The sequence below is a fragment of the Drosophila mojavensis genome, unplaced genomic scaffold (assembly GCF_018153725.1).
Source record: "Drosophila mojavensis isolate 15081-1352.22 unplaced genomic scaffold, ASM1815372v1 contig_36, whole genome shotgun sequence".
Lineage (NCBI taxonomy): Eukaryota > Metazoa > Arthropoda > Insecta > Diptera > Drosophilidae > Drosophila > Drosophila mojavensis.
This window is the reverse complement of record NW_025318858.1, coordinates 6,680,249-6,701,808: the sequence shown is the minus strand read 5'-3', so window position 1 is coordinate 6,701,808 and position 21,560 is coordinate 6,680,249. Positions and strand designations below refer to the sequence as shown.

Sequence of the window (21,560 nt, the reverse complement as noted above, 5' to 3'; positions counted from 1 at the left end):
ACTGTAAATGTTAGACTCTGTGTGGATTAACATAACAGAGTGTGGCCATAACAGAGTCTGTTGAAATTATCTGAAAGATACTTCGGCAATAGCATTGTTTTGTTTATCCAGTTGACAGTTTGTGGAAAATCGTCACGGTGCGCGCATCAACGAAAATTCGTCGCGGAAAACCAAATAACCCAACGGGCATTAAATTTGTCTCGGCTCTTCAGCAGAGCCACGCACGTCTAGGTGTTAATTCCAATTGGAATATGCGCGTCTGAAACTTCCGCGAGGCGAAGTGCCAAAAACGCACTGTGAAATATTGCAAAAGCAAAATGCGCGCCATATTCTAAGATTAAAAAAATTGAGCAAAATTCGGCGAGTGTTTAGCCAGTGGCAATCAAAGCGAAGTAAACAATAAACAAGCAATTATTATTTAAACAGTTCAAGTGTGATTTACCAAGCCAATGCCAGCCATGGAGCAGAACTTTAAAGGCCTCTTCACAATCGGATTATTTCTGGCGCTGCTCAGCGGCTGCCAAACGCATTTGAATATATTTCTGAATCTACACGAGGTGCTACGACTAATCGGTGAGTTGCCCACTTTGCCCCTTTTCGGATATATGAATAGTTTTTAATTTCATGAATGCGCAATTAATTGTCTATCAAATACCAATTAGCTGCAAATTTTGTTGATTCAACTATTTTGAAATTAAATCGCATTTTGATGGCTGGAAGCATAGAATTTTTCGCTGCAAACTGTGTTTGGGTATTAAATGAATTTGAATTAAAAATACATTTTATTCATTTGAGAGGGATATTTGGAAAAATATTTGTTTGTTGTTGTTTTTTTTTTTTTTTTTTTTTAATTGAGTTATCTCTTGGGTAATTAAAATTAAAATTGAACTTTTGTTTGAAATGAATTATAAATTGATTGATATAGAATGTAGTTCTTAAACGTTTCTACTTTTATTCAATTTTTTTGTTTATTTTTGTTTTAATATTTTGGAAATTTATTTTTATTATTTTTTTGTATGGGTAATTTTATTAGAGTGCCTTCATATTAACACATTGCTTCATGTGTTGTCAGCACACAAATCAACAGGATTATATTTATATATGAATATGGAAGATAAACTTTACTTTCAGAATATAGAACGCATAAAACCGAAAAGTGTTTTACGAGGTGCTGCCAAAAACTGCCGTAAAAAACCCTTTTCATGTACATATTCATATATGTGTGTATATAAAATAAATAAATCTATGTTGGAGAATCGTAAAACACATGCATAGGGCAAGATATGGTTGAATTATCAGAAATTATGTTGTAAAATTTACAACTCTCAGTTTGCTGGGCTGCCTATGCAAACAGGTCGAGTGATTGATGGTAGCTGCCTGCATACGCATATATACATACGTATCAATGTGTGTGTGTGTGTGTGTGTGTGTGTGTGTGAGGTGGCATATAGGTCTCTCTCACTTTCGCTATGAGATCGGGCTACAAATCGCGTCAGTTCTGAATAACTGAGTAAATATTTGAAGGAGCGCGAGTGCGAGTGCTAATCAGGCGCTTATCTGGCAGCTATCGCCGTGTGCTGTTCGTCGTAATTCGTGTTTGGGGATGACAGTTGGTGGTGTTGGTCGGGTTATTGGAGCGCCGGACAATCAATCAGGTTGCAGCAGTGCATCGCCAGTGCTGGTCGCCCGCTGGCAATTGGCAAGCTCGGGTGATCCATCAAATGCTATGGAAATTTATTAGTTGTGTCAGCCGCGTGTCAAACAAAGTCAAATTTTAAGCCACTAATCGATTCGCCTACTGTGTGCGTGTGTGTGTGTGTGTGTGTGTGGCTATTGTTGTGTTTATCGTTTTGCGTTGCAATTGCAACTTGCCCCATTGATGAGTGCTGGCTGGGCACCCTCCTTCAATTATCCAGCGTTGACAGCAGGTTGCATGCCTGACCTACTTCTGGCTACCTTTTCGGGCGGCCCTCTCTGTTTCCCCCCTCTCTTTCTCTCTCTCTCTCTCTCTCTCGTGGTAGGTGTCATTTTTTAGCGGTTTGTTCAAAAGCTTTACTCCAATACAAAAACCATGTGTGCATGCGTGTACATCAATTAAATTGTCAGACCACATGAAAAAAAAGAGGAGACAAAAATACACACACACACACGACAGCTCCGGCATTTGGTGCTCGTTAGCTTACGCTTGTGGATCGGACCGAGTGAGCTGGGTAGCTGCAGCACCTACTATTGGTGAAGTGGGCTAAAGGACGCTCACAGCCAAATTGCAGCTCTGGCCAAAGTCTACACACACACACACACTCACACATACACGTGCACACATAAACGATGTCAGGGACTGGCACAGTGCGGCGGCAGCTCGTTAACGGAATGAGCGACACGTAGAATCTTTAATGGGTTTGCAGCTTAAATGAGACACCGCCAACCAGAGCATAAATAAATGCTCTTCCCTGCAGTGGAGAGCAGAGACTGTGGCTGGCGAGTAATTAGTGATCACCCAAAATATAGAGCATAGGAGTTATCTTCTCTATTCGCCCCTCTGTAGTGCAGAGTTTGAACTTTGACAATTGCTAATCATATGATGTATCATATACTATATCAATTTATATAGTCAGCTCTGATCAGTATCCGGCATCAGCATAGATATCTATTCTCTGACATGTTAAACTAAATAATAGACTAGTCTGTGAACTCTTCTAACTATTCCCCTTTTTTTCCACCAATTTTATTTTTTTTTGTTTTCTGTTTTTGTTTTTTTTTTGTTTTTTTAATTTGAAATCCAACTTTGATATAAACAATTTTTAATTGAGACTAAATTATTATATTGACTTCAACAAATATTTCATTTTATAACTAACACGTATGAATCCAAATTGTCGTGCAATTTTTGTAATTATTATTAATATTATAAATAATTGAAGTTCTGCTATCTAATTGGTCAACTAACAATATGTCTATTGCACTTTTCATTTGGAACAACAAATGTGTTGATTGGATTTGTTGTGAATGAACTTAAACTAGTGAAGCCACAGGTCGAAGCACGTTTCCTTTACAGCCCAAAAGTTGATTATGTATTTACATATACATATAAATATAAATAATAATATATATTTTATTAAATTGAACTTTTTTTGCTTTTGCTATGCAGGGACTTGTAATAGACTATTGGATGGTGGGTTATAAAAAAAACAATTTGTTGTTCGTATTTAAAGCTGTGCTACAGACAAACAAAATAAATTAATAACAAAAAAATAAATAGAATAGAATTTAAAACTAGAATTGTCTCGTGGCTTTTGGCTGAGGTGAGGTATAATTTCTATATTAAGAGAAAATGTCAAGCGAAGTCTGCTAAGACTAATGGGTATATGCTCTTAAGTCTGTTGTGTCTTTTTCTACGACGAAGCCTGCTGGCCAATATTGTTAGTGAGTGGATGAACTACAGTTTGTAGAGATATTTGGTTAATTCATCGTTCAAGGGAACAAGAAAATATTTGTTGCCAGCTCAGTGTCGCTGAAATTTCTAAAGAAAATTGTCAAAAAAGTTGATCTCGATTTGCTATGCAAATAAAATTGATGAAATGTGCTACAAGTTGCTGGCAGAGTGAATAAAATATATATTTATAATGCATATTTTGGCATAATAAAGCAGCACATAATCAAAATTCAGCAGACCTTAAAATGGAATAAATATATAAATGAGAATATCGAAAATCCTTTTATAATCGAACACGCTTCATGGGTCACTTGATGCTCGAGCTGAGTGCCCTGTCTGGATCTCTGCATATCCCATCATGATGCCATTTGGGAATCGCAAGTCATGTAAGGCAGTGTATCAACAGCTCTAATCTCAGCCCATCGGCGAGCGATTGACAATCCCAACTAGGCAATAGCAGCAGTAGCAGCAGCAGCAGCAGGAGATTGAAAGATTTTTTTTTGTTCAATGTTGCCAACTCACGTTTAGCTAATAAAACGGCAAAACATTTGGCTAAAAATACACAAAACGCATTTATTTTGCCAAGTAATGTGAACTCAATTAGTGAAAAGCGACGACAACAACAACAGCAACAGCTGTGAATATAAAGGAAAGCCTTTTAAGCCCATCGGGGAAAATCTTGGCGAGAAATGCGCAACGTGCGTGCCGAATTTTCGGTTCAGACGATTTTGCCCCACAGAATAATTAATAAATGCAACTCGATAGACGGCGAGCGGGGTGCAGGAGGAGGACGTGGCTTGAAATCGGAGAGGCGCCGCTTGGCATATTGCCGTTGTGGCAGCAACTGTTGTTGCAGTTGCCATTGCCATTGCTGCTGCTGCTGCTGCTGTTGCTGTTGCTGTTGGGATGACGACATTATAAACAACTCTAGAGCATGTCGTTAGCATGTCTGACTGCCTAGCGGACGAGAGTTGTGGCACAGAGTGCGTAATTGGCAAATGAATGAGAGGCGCAGACGACGACAACGGCGTTGGCTTCACAGTCACAATATAAAGAGAAAGAGATAGAGAGAGAGAGAGAGGAAGAGCAGGAGCGGGAGCGACGATGATGCAGCTTAAGCGTAGGCGAAGCAAAATCTCAGCTGCATTTCAATGCGCTTAATTACGAGGGTGGTTTGGTGGCTTGGCCGCTAGGGACCTGCCACTTGTCAGCTGTATACATCTCTCTCTCTCTCTCTCTCTCTCTTTCTGTGTGTGTAGCTGCCACTTAGCCATGACGGCCACACGTGTCAACGTCAGCATTGCTTGCAACATCAATTCCACCTAAAGCCACCTACAACACAATTGTCCTCCTCTTCCTCCTGCTGTTGTTGTTGTTGTTGCTGGCTCTTCATCTTCATGCAAGTCATTGGCCCTTCGTTGCGTAAACAGTTCACACTTCAGCAAACGGTCATGGATTGCTGGCCACGCCCATTTATACACGCCCAAATATACGGGCTAAGCCAATGCATCAGCCACAGCAATAACAACAACAACAAGGAGCGACGCCCATTTGCGCTTAATTAAAACGCTAAATGCTCTGCGGATGTTGTTGTTATTGTTGTTGCTGCTGCTGTTGCTGTTGTTGTTGTTCTTGTCGCTTGTGACAAAAATATAAATCAAAACAACAACCAAAGCTCTAACGTGTGCACTGGATAATGAATTCATAAGCCAACACAATGTCAACAACAAAAGACTTTGTTGTTTCATAACATAATCAAGGTGCATCAATTATTTTGATGCTCCACGGAATTGAATTTATCAATTTATTCAATTTATCAAGATTGAAATTTGAAAATTATCTCCGAATTATTGAGCAAATACAGTTTCTCTGATTAAGCAAACTTCTTGTAGAATGAAATTTTGTTATAGCTAAAACAAAAATATTTTGAGCTACACACATTTAATTCTTTTTGTTCAGGAATAAAATATTTACTTCAAATTACGATAGCTTTTTAAAACCTCTTAATAAATATACTATATTATATTTTACATTGTATTGTATTTCGTATATATTCAATATTAAAAATATGATCATAGTTCATATGGATAAATATCGTTATCCAAATTACTGATATAGATCTATCGATTCAGCTCAACTCATATACATATCAACCGTTCATATATTTTTTATATATGGAATAAAGTTTAAATTTAATATAGACTAAATCTAATGCCATTTTTTCCAATTAATTAGATTATGATTGCAGCAGCTATGGAAATTTTAAATTTGTTGGAAAGTATACCTAGGCCTCCATTATTTTATGAAGTTTAAAATTTTTTATAATAATAATATTAATTAGTTTTGATATTGTTTTTTTTTTTTAATTTTATGAATTGATTATTATAATTTTATTTATTTTTTTTTTTGTATGCTAGAAATTCATATATTATTTATTGAATTTATTATTTAAATATTTTCAATTTGGGTATTACAAAATATAATTGATTTATTATCTCAAGTTTTAAATCCTTTTTTTATGATTTTCTGATATTTTACGCTTTACAGAAATATTTGCAAACACATAAATGTATTTATTAATATTAATTTATAATTTATTTGACAAATTTTGTGAAAAGTCTCTCATGTTAAATGCATAAATAAATTATTGAACTATTTGTAATTGCCAAATTTGATACACAGCCTCATTTACTATATATATAAAATGCAGTCCGAAATTCGAGTTTCGAATTTGTCATATTTTTTTTTGAAGCTCGTTGACGTTGACTTTTATGAAAATTTATTCAGCTTCGAAACATATTTTACATTTCCACTTAGCAATTAATGAGTTCCAGCACGCACACAAACACACATAAGTATATGTATATTTATATGTATTATAATAGGGATAGAACAGTTGCAGTTGTAGACCACCCCCCAGAGACCGAGTCGCATATCTCAAGTGGCGTTCCCCAGACTCGGGCTCCGCCTCGTTATCAAATGAATTTAATCAGTTTCAATTGTTTATGTTTTAGTTTCTGTATAAAAAGTGGGGGCCTGTCTTTTGGCATGATTGGTAGCCTCTAGACACGAAACGGAAATCAAGCCGAAGGAAACAGAACAAAGTGGGAAAAGCCACCCAAACCGAAATTCCACATTCTAGAGCCAAGCGAATGGATTGCACAATGCTCAATTGACTTGTTTGGAAAATTTTGCTTTTGCCTATTATTATAGAGTTTTTCTCTCTTTTATTTTGTAATAATCATCAGCTGCATCAGCTCGAACAATTAACGGCACTGACAAATTGCTGCGCCCATTATGAGGCGATTTAATTGGCGTCTCTGATGGCCAGCACATGTGGGTCGTCAAATGCTCACTGACACCTACTTGACAACGATGTGGCAACTGTGGCTATGAATAGATATCCAAATTTTGATATTGCCCAGTTTCGAACGGGGACTGCGACTGGGACTGGGGCGGGGACTCTGACTGGGGCTCTAAACATAAATTGCGCAACTGTCCGTTTGCATTCGAAATAATATCGCATAAATTTATAGCTGCCTAATCCTCGGACTGTGCCAGTGGCAATGCTTAAATTATGTTAATGACGCAGATAATAAAGTACATGATATTTGCATTAGGAAATGCCGCTTCAAACAATATCCGCATTTGGGCCATTCAAGGATAAGCCAGAGCCTCGCCATGTCTGCCATTTAGCGTAATTAACTTGTGCTTAGGCAAATGCTTTCCCACAATTCGCTCGCTCGGTTGCTCGCTCGGTTGCTTGCTCGGTGATTAGGTGGTCGGGGGCTGTTGCATCTACAGCTTAGTTGCAACAACTAACTTCTAAATAAACAACGCAAGTGACGCGTGCTGCCCGCGCTCCAAGCATTTGTATCTTGTGCGACTTTATGCTGCTCCTCCCCCTGCCCCTACCCGCGCTCTGCCTGTCTTCCGGCTGCATCTGCAAAGTGAGAAAAGTCGCACACAACAATGACAAACGCTGCCAGCCAGAGGGGTAGCTACCTTTACAACAACAACAATAACAACATTGAATAGAAACAACAGCAACAACAACATCGCTACTTAATGGACCAGAAATGCGCTGTGCAAACACAGAGCCAGTTCCCTTGCCTCCCTTGCCTCCCTTGCCTCTGCCCTGGACTTGCTGCTGTGCCGTGCCGTGCTCCTGTCCGTTCCTCTACCAGCTCCCATATATATTTTTTAGCTTGCTTGTCCTGCTACGTCCCTCTCGCTCTGTCTCTCTCTCTTCTTGTCTCTCTCCCTCCACTCGCTGCTCGTCCTGCTGCGTATGCAAACAAACGAAGCCCGGAAGCGAAATACGATGCGACGGCAACGCACGAGGCAGCCGCCAGCACTTGAGCACGCCGCAGCAATGCCACCCCACCACGTTCCGCACCGCACCGCCCAGCCCCGCCCCCATTCTCCGCCACTCACTTTCAGCAGCTAGCCACGCTGTTGAGGGCTTCATTTGAAACGCCACCCGAGGGTGGACCGCGACTGCCGACCCTTAAGCTACTGCTTTAGTCTCTGTCGCAGTCGTCGTCGCAGTCGCAGTCGCAGTCGCCGTCATCGTCGCAGTCGTAGTCGATGTCGATGTCGTCTCATATTTTTATTGCCGAGCGAATTCCAAGCGGGCGCCTCACCCACCCTCTCTGTCTCTCTCTCTCTCTCCTTATCTGCCTCTCACTCTCTTAATGAGACCGTAAATTATTTTTTATTATTTCGTATTTAATTTTTTCATTGCTGTTTGTTTGACTCACATAAAAAGCGAACGGATGAAGGACGCGTGTTTGTCGGCCATTTGATTTCGAATTGATTGTGGGAATCGGATATGCGGATGCAGTCAAGAAAGGGGTAGATGCATCTAAAGCATTAGGGTTAAGATGTTGATTGTGTGAGAGGATATATAATATCCCATAAGCTTTAGCCCAACTTTGCTAAGCAGGACTTGGAGAAGATGAAGAAGGCTGTTAATTGGTCTTTTTCATCAGCTAAAAGAGACAGCGAATCCGGAACCAACATTTATATACCATTTATGCTCTTTGTAAGCTTCAACTGAGTCTTGGGTATTTCTCCTCGTTTTTGTGCGTCGTAGGTCTATGCCTCATACAACTGGAACAGTTGGTTTTCTATGTCCCATTTAGTGGCCCATTTTCTAAGAATTTTAATTACTTTTCGTTCAATTACATAAGAAAACATGGAAACTTGTTTGAAAAACAAGCGCAATGATTTTGCCCCAGTTCATTTGTTCTATTTGTCTGTCCACGTTTCTCTCTCTCTCTCTCTCTTTCTCTGTTTCTTCCATTCATTTTTGCTCATCATCTATTACTTTCTCCCTCGGCTGTAATATGTATATACTTATAGATATATTACCGATTGCAACATATTGGAAATTTTCACACGCCCGCAGCCTTGGACTCGGTGTTCCATTGCACTCGAGCAACCCTCGTACAGCTTCCCACGCAGCCTTAAGTAATTTTTCGGAGAGGGAGCACTTGAACGGGAGCTCAGGGGGTCTTCGCCGCTGATTAAATATTGAGTAATTAAAAACTTGGAGCATTGTACTCGAGGCGTCTGATAAGCCAGTAATAGAGATTAAAGAAAATATAATCTAAATAAAAAAATTACTTTGAGAATAGCTGAACCCCAGGGGAACATGAGTCATAGAGTGGGCAGTCTAGAGTTCAATAGTTGTGCATGATCTAGTCTATAATTGTTTATTTTGGCTTGACCCACTTCCGAGATGGAACCCATTTCCCACTCCCCATCGTTGATAAGGAACAACTGTCGGCAGACATATGCGAAATGTTTTGTTGAATTGCGCGCTTATCAAAATATCAAATGGGTGCTTGGCCTTTGAGTAAGACTCAGCGCGGCATATAATTCCTGCCTTCAATCAAACCGAGTGACTGATTGACTGGCTGACTGACTGACTGGAAAACTGACTGATGACAGCGCCGTGGCCTGGGGGCCGCTCCGTCTGCGGTAATTTCCCTGTCACGCGTGATAAAACGCGCACATGGCACATCAAGCAGGAGGATCGCAATCGGGGCAGGGGCTGGAATCGAGTCGAGTCGAGTCGAGTCGAGGCGAAATTATGTGGCAACAAGTAATGCCCAAGACGAGTCCTGATTATTTGGCGGGCCGTTTTAACTTTAATTAAGCGCTCAGTGCACACATGAGCAGCTGCATACATACATATCTGTATATTTTAAAACATATTCGCATTAATTTCATTTGCCGGCGAAACATAACGCCTGGGCTTAGCCAATTCGTTCCAGCGCAAATGCGATTCGTTCTGGCCTCTCCATAGCGCATTCACTCGACATTCATTTGCCGCCGTACATTAGTCGTGGCTATTATCGTGTCTGTCTCGCTCTCTCACTCTCCCTCTCTCTCGCTCTGTTTATTATCAATTCCCATCTTTTTGTAAGCCCCTGCCAGGCCAACAAATACCGTGAAATTTGTGTGCGAGTGTGTTTGTGTGTGTGTGAGTGTGTGTGTGTTTTATAGACATCTATTTGGACAGACTAATGGCGTTGAGTGGGTCTTTGAGTTGGGTGTGAGAATATTAGCAGCATTATCATTAACATATTTAAATGCGGATAAGCAAAGCGAGCAAAGCGAATAAATGAATTCGAGCACCACAAAATGCGAGAATTTATAAATAATGAAGCTCACTGAATAAAGATATGAAAGGAGTTCAGACTCAAAGCGGAATTTGGGTTCAGGCATAAGCATAAGATGAAACCACATTTAGTCAAATTTATGCAGAGAGGATTCAAATTGAAATATGTTTCGAATATTTCAATTGAATCTGTTGTACGAAATAAAATAAAATTAAGGTTCAATTACATTTTCCGCATGGCTAAGTATTGAGTATGTTCTCCACTAATTATTACGATTAAAAATAAATTTTAAAAATTGCTGTTGTTACCTTAGTCTCCGATATGACTATCTATACTAGATCTATTTTTAGATGCTGCTAATTGGCAGGGGCAATGCCTGGCCTGTGGTTGCTTGCTTTGACGATGCCTGCGGCATATTGTGGGTCAACTCTGCCCTGCTTCGCATTAGGTGTTGTTTTGAAGTCATTAAGCTATGCCTTGCATATACATAGCATGGACAACACCAACATAACGTGCAGCCCGCCCTCAGCTCTGCCTCTAGCTGCTTCTGTTCTGGCTTGTTTTGTGGGTGGTCCTCTTCAAAAAGTTTTCGCTTCGTCACGTTTACAAGATGATAAACCCCTTAACTACTTTTCAACGTAAACACCCGATAAAAACCAAAGCAAAAAAAAAAAAAAAAAACAGGCATATATATATAAACTTATGGCCCTGTGTGTGTGGTGTGTTTTTTTGACCTATAAGCAAAAAAAAAATACGTTGTCATAAACAAAGCCAAAAACTTTTCAACAAACAGCAGCGGACAGCAGAGTTTGAGGAGGCAATGCGTCCACTTCAGTGGCTCCGCCTACACACACACACATACAGATGTACCCACAGGCACACATGCACACACACTCACACACATAGATTCGTGTACATGTACACACCAATGCATCCATGCTAATCTCTCTTACATTTTGTTGTGGAGACCTGGAACTGCCACAGGGACAGCGAAATGGGATTGTGTGAGAGGGATTCAACTGGGGCTTGGGCCTGGTCCTCGGTCTGGGACGGGTAATGGGCAACGTAGTAGCACTTATTGTTAGCACAAGCATGAGCAGCTGGCGAGCAACTGCGTTGCCTTCTCGGCTGGCCGAAAAAGTCAATACGAAGCGCTGCTCACTCGGTCAGAGTCATAAATTACGCCATCCCGGGGGTGCTATTGAAAACTCTCTCTCTGTATGTGTGTGTGAGTGTGTCTGTGTGTGTGTTGTTGTTGTTGTTGTTGTTGATGTTGCCGTTTGTTTGTTTGTATTGGACTATGGCCCCGGAGGTGTTGGCTCGAACAATTTGCGCTGTGCTCCCTCTGGCTAGTGTCGCTGGCAGAATCGTCTCGCAGCTCCCTGTTGTTTGGCCATGTCAAAAGTGTTCATAAATTCCAGCTCTTGGCCCGAAAATTCGGCACAGGAAGTTCTTGTTTACTTAAGTGTACACAAACTCACGCACATCTGCAACTTTGCCGCAGAATGTCTTTTAACGGCCCGACCCGACAGCGCTGCTCCGCTTTGGGTTGCGTTGGGCTATGTTCGGTCTGGGCCACCCAGGCAGTCACTATGTCTGTCCGTTTGTCTGTCAGGCCGTCGAACAACTAGGCTGCTTGGGCTTTGACCACAGAGGCGCATGCAAATCAAACCACAGGGCACATTACAAGCTGACCCAAGCAGCCAAAGCCGCAACAAAACTCAACTAACTGGGCCACTCTAAACCGCACCCCACCACAGCACCTGCACCTGCTGCAAGCTCTGCCAGGCTTTATGGCTATCCATAAATTTGATGGCAGCGCCTAGACACGATTTGAGACCCCGCCAGCTCTGTCTGGGATTGCGTCCAGAGGTGATAAAAATTTCATTACATCACGCAAGAGCATAGCCCGAAATTGAAAGAAAACTTTACACCGGTGCCAAATTAATGGCCAGCTTTCAGCTCGAGTCGGCTTGCAATCACAGTCGGCCACCACCTGATGAACGACTGTGGGTGGCTCACGCAATGGTCAGGTGTTTGGGCCTGGACGTTTGGCTAATAATCACATTAACTTTTTCCGATAAACACATTATATTTCGGAGCTCTCTGATTTTACGAGCTAATAATTTGCACGTCTTGTTGTTGTTGCTGCTCGCCCGGACCCTTAAGAGATTTATATATATACATATATATATACATATATATGTGTGTGTGTGTGCACTAAAAGGCAAGCACTTCAGAAATCGGCTAGATTAATTATGCGTTTATCGTGCCGCCTGAGTGCTTTGACCTAAATGGTCCTTTCAAAGCGCTAATTAGCAATGCTCTCAGCCGAGCTCTACCAGGAATTGTTCTCTCTCCTTAAATGTGAGTGCGTGTGTGGCGGTAGAGGCGTGAAGCGGGCAGAGGGTGCCGACGTCTGGGTAGTTTGTATTTACATTTTAAATTGAAAACGCAACTACAGCTCGTTCATGGCAACATCACCATAAACGTAATGTCTTTTTTTATGGTTTGTCATAGAAATCTACAAGATCATAATTTATGCAACACCCGCTGGCCGCTCCAACCCAATGAGCTTGAATTTATAGCCAGGCCGAGCTCCGGGCCGGCATCATCGATGAAGCTGAAGCCGCAGTCGTTGAGGTGATAATATAAAAGAAAACACATAAACTGCAAGACGGCCAGAAAGGGTTGAGGGCTGGCGACGTTGATTGCGTCTGGCCTGAAGGCAACAACCGTCAGCCGACTTGGACAGAGCAAAGGCACAGAGACAGGAGACAGAAGACAGGAGAAGGAGACCGAAAGACCGAGGCAAATAAATTGCAGCTGCTCGACCAGGGCGATGAAATACAAATAGAAATACTTGGCAGCTACCGTTGGCGTTGCACGTTGCACGTTGCACGTTGCGAGTTGCTTGAGTTGCGAGCTGCACGTAGAGTCTGACTGGCAATGAAGTTGCCAGAGAGCATCGTGCACTTCACATGTCCTTTAGCTTGTTTGTCTTTCACTCTGACGCTCCTCGGCAGCGAGCTGAAGTGAAGTTGTTTGGCCAGACAGAGAAACGTCTTGCTAACCAAGCATTCGAGCGTGCAACCCAAACGAGCTAGCGAATCATGACCATTTGGGCATAAAAATTGCCTTGCCCTGACTCGCCTTCGTCTGGCCTCGGCCTCGGCCTCGGCCTCTGCCTGGGCCTGGACCTGGGCTGGTCTCGACTTGTCTTCTTGTTGCATGAGAGCTGACCTTCTATGGCTTGGCCACTGAAGTCTGTCTGAGTTACCTGAAGCTGCGGGCTGACTTTGTAGTGGTGCGATTTAATCAGCTGCAAGCGCATCATCATTCCATCGTTCCATCATTCCATAAATCTGGCTCTTGACTTTTGGCTTAGCCAGCTCGTCTGTGGCACGACTTGGCTGCGGACCGAATCAAATGTGAACAAATTGAATTTGCTTGAGCTACGATTGCCCCCTGCTAAAGACATTAGCATGTGCCCTGCCTGCCCTGTTCCCCATATTCAAATTTGCAGCTCATAAAAAGTTTGCCTTTTTTTTGCGCAGACCGAGATGTGGAGTGGGGCTGGGGGGCTGGTGGAAGAGATCATAGTCACAACCCTTGCAGGCACATACGCAACCCCAAAAAGGCCCTAAATCAGCATCAGCTTCAGCTCGGTGGTCACCAATGTCATCATCAGCCGCGGGCAGAGACAGAAGCAGAGGCAGAGGCAGAGGCAGAGACTAGCCCCAGACAAAAACTCGTACATACATTGATAATAATAAAAATGTCTGTCGTCTGCCGTCTGCCGCCCAAAGTGGGAGTCGGACACTGTAATGTATATCTCTGACTCCGGCTCTGACTCCGGCTCTGGCTCTGGCTGTGTGGCCTAGTCTTCCGTCTGCGCTTAATGCACAACATATTCATGTGTCAAAAGACAATTTCGGATTTATGGCCTGCGAAATCCCCGGGCTGAAGTCCGACGACAACGGCGACGGCGACGGCGACCAAATGACGCATAGTGGGCGGACGGAATGGAGTCCGTTGCATTAGCATAGGGGAAGCAAAAAAATATGTTAAGAAAGCATAAAGCGATATCCACTAGCGAGTAGGCGAGACATACATTCGCTCAGACATACATTTAAATCTCGCTCAGCTTTTTGGTTTTGCATAAATTAGGGTTGAAGCCCCGCCGGACTGGCGTTCCATGGGAGGGATGCATGGTCCCGTCGTATCTGGGGCGCAAAAATTGCCATTTTATTTTATTTTCTCCGGTTTCTGTTTTTTCTTCTCATTTTTTCCTTTTCTTCTCGTCTTTGGCACATAGAAAGTTTTGGTTTATGCGTCTGTTCTGGTATTTTAGGGTTGTAATTGAAATTAAATAGATGTCGTGCCATGAATTCAAATCGTTGTGCTTTTGCCTTCATTTTTTTTTTTTTAGAATTCGATGCATAGCTAAGCATGTTTTAAAGAGTTGCTTTAACTAAAGAAAAAGTGAAAAAATGTATAAAGTTTGAAAGGTCTTGAACAACGTTAAAGTAGAAAGTTTTTACTGTGGGGATTTCATGTCAGACTCGAATAATCAATACGTAATCAGAGTTAGTTTTTTGGTTAGGGAAATACAAATCATGGAACAGTCAAGATATCTCTAGTAAAAAGAAGATAACTTACATAACTACTCTTTAAAGCCCGCAAGAGCTTTCATACTATAAATCAAAGCTCATAGAACTTTAAGAAACTCATTTGGTAGAGCTCTTAGCCATATCAGCTGATTGATACTCGGAGCTCTTCACACTCTCCACTTAGTCTGGCGCTGCCCTTCCCCAGCAGGTTGTCGATTTTGCATAGCACCTTATCAACATCATGGCACACATTACTCCTATCTGCTATCTCTGCACTCCATTCTCCTTTGGGCTCTGCTTTGCTCTTCATGCTTTGGCAATTTGTAGCTCTTTAAGCATATTTTCACAGCATCTTTTGCGCTTTTTTGGGGCAACTTTTACTTTTTGTGGCAGAAATTTATGTCAGCGACGCTTGACGAAGTTGCCGGCAGGAGCCGAGCGTGTCGAGGGTGTCTGTCTTTTTCCCTGACTTGGATAGGGAAAATCGATTTCCTTCAGGTGACAGAGAGAAAAGACAAAGGAGGAAATTGAAAGAGAGAAGAGCACTCAGCTATTGGCTATTGTCGGAGTATTTAAGGAGTTTGGGGCACTGACTTCATTTGTTCAGCAATCAACTCTAATTAGCGCGCCCGGCACTTGAGATGCAAAGCGAGTTGGTTGGAGGTTTCTGGCGAATAATTTGCTATTATTTGTCTATAATTGGGGTGCGTGGGGTACGCGAAAGTTTTGATGTCTGTGGAATTTAAATTGCGTATGCCAGGCGGCTGGGGTAGGGAGGATTAGGGGGAGAGAACACAACTTTAATGGGACAAATTTGAGCAACAATTTTTGTATTTCGCTCTCCATTAAACGTGGCTGCCAGGTTACATGTCTGGGGCCCATTAACCCTTTGGGCGCTATCACAACTTTGCTATCTACCTTGGTTCATTATGCGGCACAGTATTCATATCTGCAATACGTCACATTTCTGCACCCACACATATACACACACATACATGCACACGCATCACGGCGTGGTCCACCAGCAGCCGCTTTCACTAATTACATTTTCAAAGTGCAAACGAAGCGTGCGAGGAACGGGAACGGGAAGGGGAATGGGAATGGGAGCGGGAACGGGAATGGGAACGGCAACTAGAACGTAGCTGGGCTTGCTTCACTAATTAGTACGATATGTATATTTATATATATGTATGCTGAGGCATAGGTACAGTCGGTGGACGCATAAGTGGCATAAATTAAAATAAAATGTACAAGTATAAAATGTAACTGCGACGTCGACTGCGATAAAAATCTAAAATAAACAGGCCGCGCTGCGGCTAGCCGCGGCCTCATGAATACATTGAGGCATGCAACATATGTGCAGCACCGGCAACAGCAACAGCAACAGCAACAGCAACAACATCAACATTAATTAAGCATAAACATTTAACCTGCCCCTGGGACACGCCCACGAACAGAACGTCGCGTGCACAGTCCGCGCTGCAAGCGAAGGGTCCCGCTCTGTTCTCTGTTTTGTTCAAGTCGCATTTTATAATGTTGATTGATTTATTGAGCCGACACCAGAGCAGCAAGCGCTCAGCGGCAAGTGCCCAGCGGCATGTGGCAAGTGCAGCCAGCTCAGGTAACAGCGAAGGCGCCAGATGTAGGCCCTCGCCCAGAGCAGCAACTCTCACATGTTGCTCCAGCTAATTTAATTAAATGAATTGAGAAAGGGCAACGCGCGGGCGAGCAGCGATCAGCGGAGCTGTCATAACTATTAGATATACACATTAGATATACACATGGATACAGAAAGCGATAGCTGGACAGGTGCCTAGATAGGCCTGTAGATGGGGTAGATATCACTGTTAAAAGACACAGTAGGTTGCGCAAAGAGCAGTCCCGTTACTTTTAATGTTAACTAACAGCTCTCTTGTGACGTCACATTATCAGATTTTGCTATGTTATCCCGGCTGAAACTTGGAAGGCATTTCAGCAGAGATCGACTAAGTCGTCCAAAACAACCAAAATTAACTATATATAAAAAATTTCAATAGTAAATACCTTAAAAATGGTCAATCACTAATTTTATTACCATACAATAAAGAAATTAAGTATATAATGGAATGAACTGGGAGGCCACTCGAATGCAGCAAAAATGGCCAATAAGTCAGCAGGAATGCTTGATGGACATAGTTAACTGGGTTTTCGCCATCAGTATTGTTTATTTATGCCAATTTACCTACACATTTAAATATAGTACACGTTGAAGCTGCATCAATAAAGGTGCTGCTCACCCCTGCTGTCATGTCAGAAACATCCGGTAGAATGAACTAATATTTGTGTATTAATTGCCAAGTCGTAAACTTGTATGATTATAAGTATTGAAACCTAAGGAAACACATAATCCTCCTGAATCAGCTCTTAAAACTTAGACAGAAGCTAACAATGCTGCGTATCATCTATGGCCATCGGATTTGTAATATAAAGAATGAAATTAGTACGTATGATTATGCGGATTGATGGGAAATGCATAATACTTAGTAGTAACTTCTTAGCTTTACAAATTCAAGCCTTAGATAGTAAGGTTAAGTCCATTATATGCAAGAGTAAAAGTGGTCAAGGGATTGCATGATCAATAACTGCTTAGAAAACAATTTAGAGTATAAAAATTAGCAAAAACCTTTATATTTTCTGATTCGTGAATCTATATAGAACATGTGATTAGCCGCCCAACTCGTTTTATTTAGTCTACTAGTTTTAAGACAAATAACAGTGTCAAAGTTGCTTGATTTTCATACAAATTCAAACGCACGCCCACCATTTTCTGAAATAATGACGTCACGCTGTCAAATCAGCTGTTCGCTTTGCATAACCTACTATCACTCAATCGTGGGTAGATATACCCACAGCCCGCAGCTCAGACACTTTACATGTGAGCGCGTCATTAACATGACATGCAAATGTTATGCGTTCATATAAGTATGTTAATATTTTTATAAAAATTTGTATATATATATCTTATTTAAATATGTTAAAATTTGTATAAAAATATGTAAATTAAAATCATACATATGCTTAGAATCTCTTTCTCAACAACTTCCTCACTTGCATAATAAATGTTAATGCCAGCTGTTAACTAACATAAATGTTATGCCGATGAATCTAAAGTGGTAAAAGCTTAAAAGTAGTAAATACAAAACTGTTGATATGGAAAACTAAACCATAAACAAAATCGAGATTTAATAGAGTTAAAAAAATATATAAATATATTTTATATGATTAAAAAAAAAAAAAATAAGTTCACTTTTACATTAGAAAACAAAATCCAGATGTAAGCACACACAAATATTTGAATTGCATTTTATATTGCTTCAGTAGGATATTAAGCCTTTCCAGCTCTACCCCTTTAAGATGAAAATCTTCGTTTCTGGCCAACTTGTTTGTCGTCTTAGATTGATTTTTGGGTGGGGCGAAAGCAATAAGAAATTGTCTGGCATTTGGCGCTGTTGCTGCTGAGGGGGTTGCTGGGGGTTCAGCTATTTAACTCGTTCAATATGTCACCGAAGTGTCTAAGTGGACAGATAATGCAGAGTCTAGTGGCAGCAGGCAGGCAGCCAGCCAGCCAGCCAGCCAGCCATCAGCCAGCAGTAGGCAACAGGCGGCGGGCGGCGGGCGGCAGGCAGGCAGCAACTCCTTCCATTCCTCTCTTGAAGAAAATCAATTTGACAAAGTAAAGAAAACTGTTATCCCTGGTGATTGATTGTGCAGCCGAGTCGAGTGACTGGCCAAAAGTTGCCCAGCTTCGATTGGGTCACCGAGCGTATCATTAATTTCCTCAGCGTTTGCGGGTTGGGTTGAGTTCGGGATGCCGTGTAAGCAGCCATTTGGTACATGCATCTAAGTTTTTTGTCTTTCATTATTCTTGCAGGCGTTTCCGCGGAGCTCTACTATGTGCGGGAAGGTGCCATCAATGACTATGCCCTGAACTTTGCGGTGCCGGTGCCGGCGAACATCAGCGATGTTACCTTCACGTGGCAGTCGCTCGTTGAGCATCCACTGCCCTACAGCATCAATGTGGCCACATCGGATGTGGGCGTGCTGCCACGCCCACTGCTGAACATCTCGCGCATCGGCAATGTGCCGCAGGAGCCGCAGACGTGGGGCGTCAGTCTCAAGTGTTCGGGCACACGGGCCGCTGAGGTAACCGTTACCATCAGCGTGGAGGTTATACTGGACCGGGCGACCAACAACAATACGAATCTCATCTTTAAACGGAAGAAAATTTGCTTAAAGGACGAGCCGAACGACGCACGCGAGGAATACGACGACGAGGAGCCACTGCATCCGGATCTGACCGGGCACGACGACATCCACTACACGGAACACAACGAGGACACTGCTGAGCGCGTCATATCCGACGGCCACTTGCCCACCAATGTGGAGCATGGCAAGCCGACGGAGAGACACCGTGTGCTGGTGACCGAGCCAACGGTAATTGTGGGACGCGGTGCTGGTGCACCGGGAGCGGGAGCGGGAGCGGGAGCAAACAACGAATACGATCCAATGTTGCGGGAGACTCTAGTGCCACCCACTAGCGGACTCATCACATTGATAGTGGGCGGTATTTTGGCCTTGGTGCTCGTCTCCACGCTCATTCTGATTGCCTACTGCGCGAAGGGTCCCTCGAAACGGCATCCCTCAAACGGTGTCCATCTGATCAAGACCTCCAGCTTCCAGCGTCTGCCCACAATCTCGTCCACCGCTCACAACTCGATCTATGTCTGCCCCTCGACCATAACACCCACATACGCGACACTGACGCGGCCCTTTCGCGAATATGAGCATGAGCCTGAGGAGTTCAACCGCCGTCTCCAAGAGCTGACAGTCCAAAAATGCCGCGTGCGCCTCTCCTGCCTCGTCCAAGAGGGCAACTTTGGGCGTGTCTATCGCGGCACTTACAACGACTGTCAGGAGGTTCTGGTCAAGACTGTGGCGCAGCATGCAAGCCAGCTACAAGTAAATCTGCTCCTCCAGGAATCCATGATGCTCTACGAGGCAACTCATCCCAATGTTATGGCCGTGCTTGGCATTTCCATCGAAGACTTTGCCACACCCTTTGTGCTGTATGCCGCCACGGGCAGCGTTCGTAATTTGAAGACCTTCCTGCAGGATCCGTCGTATGCCCGAAGCGTGACCACCATACAGACAGTGCTAATGGCTTCCCAGCTGGCCATGGCCATGGAGCATTTACACAACCACGGCGTTATTCACAAGGACATTGCGGCCCGGAACTGTGTGTAAGTAGAGCTAAGCCCTCATCAACATTCAGCATATGCCTGGTAGAGCGACCTAATCGCCGATTTGGTGCTTGCCATTTGTAATCCCAATGTCTAATCGACCATTTGCAACCCTCTGCTCTTTGACCTCTGCTTCCTTCAGCATTGACGATCAGCTGCGCGTCAAGTTAACTGACAGCGCTCTCAGCCGTGACCTCTTCTCTGGCGACTACAATTGCCTGGGCGACGGGGAGTACCGACCCATCAAGTGGTTGTCGCTCGAGGCATTGCAGAAGTCTCACTACAACGAGGGCAGCGACGTCTGGTCCTTTGGTGTGCTCATGTGGGAGATGTGCACGTTGGGCAAGCTGCCCTATGCCGAGATCGATCCCTATGAAATGGAGCATTATCTAAAGGACGGCTACAGGCTGGCACAGCCCTTCAACTGTCCCGACGAACTGTAAGTATTTGGTGGGGGCAAAATTGTGAGGTGAGGCCCCAAACTCAATCTCTTTCGTTTTTGCTCTGATAATTACAGCTTCACTATTATGGCCTACTGCTGGGCCTCCATGCCCGCCGAGCGTCCCTCGTTCAGCCAGCTTCAGATTTGCCTATCGGAGTTCCATACTCAGATAACCAGATATGTTTAACCTGCGGTAATGAAGCATACAAAGACTTGTAAATACAACAAGAGGCGACGTCGCAAGATTTCACAGCAAACGACGTCCGCAACTCTGTTTCCAAAGACATATTTAAATTATAGCGCTTAAGGGGCGCCTAAGTAAACGCCAATTTGGGAGATATAGATACGAGTGTGGGCCCATTGTTGTCCCCCACAATAAATAGTTACTTATTTATGTATAATGTGGGTGGTAGTCGACCGAGCAGATCAAAGGAAACTTCTATTGATTAGCTACCCCCATCTATAATTAGTCTTTAGGATAGTATGTTACGAATGAAAGGAAAACATGTGACATTTCAATGCAAGAAACGTAGTAGTTTGACGTAAAGCCCCCATGAAGAAACCCCAGTTAAAGCTCCTTCTGGAGAGCTCTCACGTAAAGCACTTGCATAACTTAACATTATATAGATACATAGCTAAAGAGATATAAAACGATCCATACAAACATATAGTACACCAACCTAGGCTAGGCATATACGAGTTCTTCGGGTCACTTTGTCGTTTATAAACAGCAGCAAAAATATATATATATTATGGAATATCTATGTAAATCTATTTATATGTGTATGTATATGTATGTCTAAGACCGTAGTGCAAGTAAACTCGAATCTATTGTATTTAACTAATGTTAACGACGACATGTCATGTCGCAAACCCAACCGTGCACTGCAGTACTTTCCCGAAAGGAGCCCGACGACATTTGGTTTTACTCTTCCGGCAGGTCTTCAGATGAAACAAAATGAATGAATGAAAAATAAAAGTTTTGTAATATACTTAAGCATTTCGCATTAGTTTTAAGTTCCACTTATGATTTCAAATTTGAAGAATGAAAGAAAAAGAAAAACGATTTCAATAAACGTCCGTGCATAACATTCAAAAACTATGAAAATGCATTTGTGAAATGGAAAAGGAAAATGGGCAAATGGGGACGACAGCAAAGTA

General features: G+C 42.7%; 1 protein-coding gene across 1 annotated transcript; it reads left to right on the top strand.

Annotated features, from left to right (window-relative positions):
• Nucleotides 1–105: 105 nt before the first annotated feature.
• Nucleotides 106–21,353, top strand: LOC6576163 (tyrosine-protein kinase Drl). Its single transcript, XM_002002126.4, has 4 exons — nucleotides 106–573; nucleotides 18,589–19,957; nucleotides 20,100–20,396; nucleotides 20,475–21,353. Exons 1-4 carry the CDS (start codon nucleotides 450–452, stop codon nucleotides 20,584–20,586), a joined length of 1,902 nt encoding a protein of 633 aa, XP_002002162.3. The 5' UTR covers nucleotides 106–449; the 3' UTR covers nucleotides 20,587–21,353.
• The last annotated feature ends 207 nt before the right edge of the window (nucleotides 21,354–21,560 follow it).

What these genes read in the sequence shown, in the direction of transcription:
- LOC6576163 (XM_002002126.4), top strand. Translation starts at nt 450, where the DNA reads ATGCCAGCCATGGAGCAGAACTTTAAAGGCCTCTTCACAATCGGATTA. An exon ending in CGAGGTGCTACGACTAATCG is followed by an intron (nt 574 to 18,588) that starts GTGAGTTGCCCA and finishes TTATTCTTGCAG; the next exon opens with GCGTTTCCGCGGAGCTCTAC. An exon ending in TTCAACTGTCCCGACGAACT is followed by an intron (nt 20,397 to 20,474) that starts GTAAGTATTTGG and finishes TGATAATTACAG; the next exon opens with CTTCACTATTATGGCCTACT.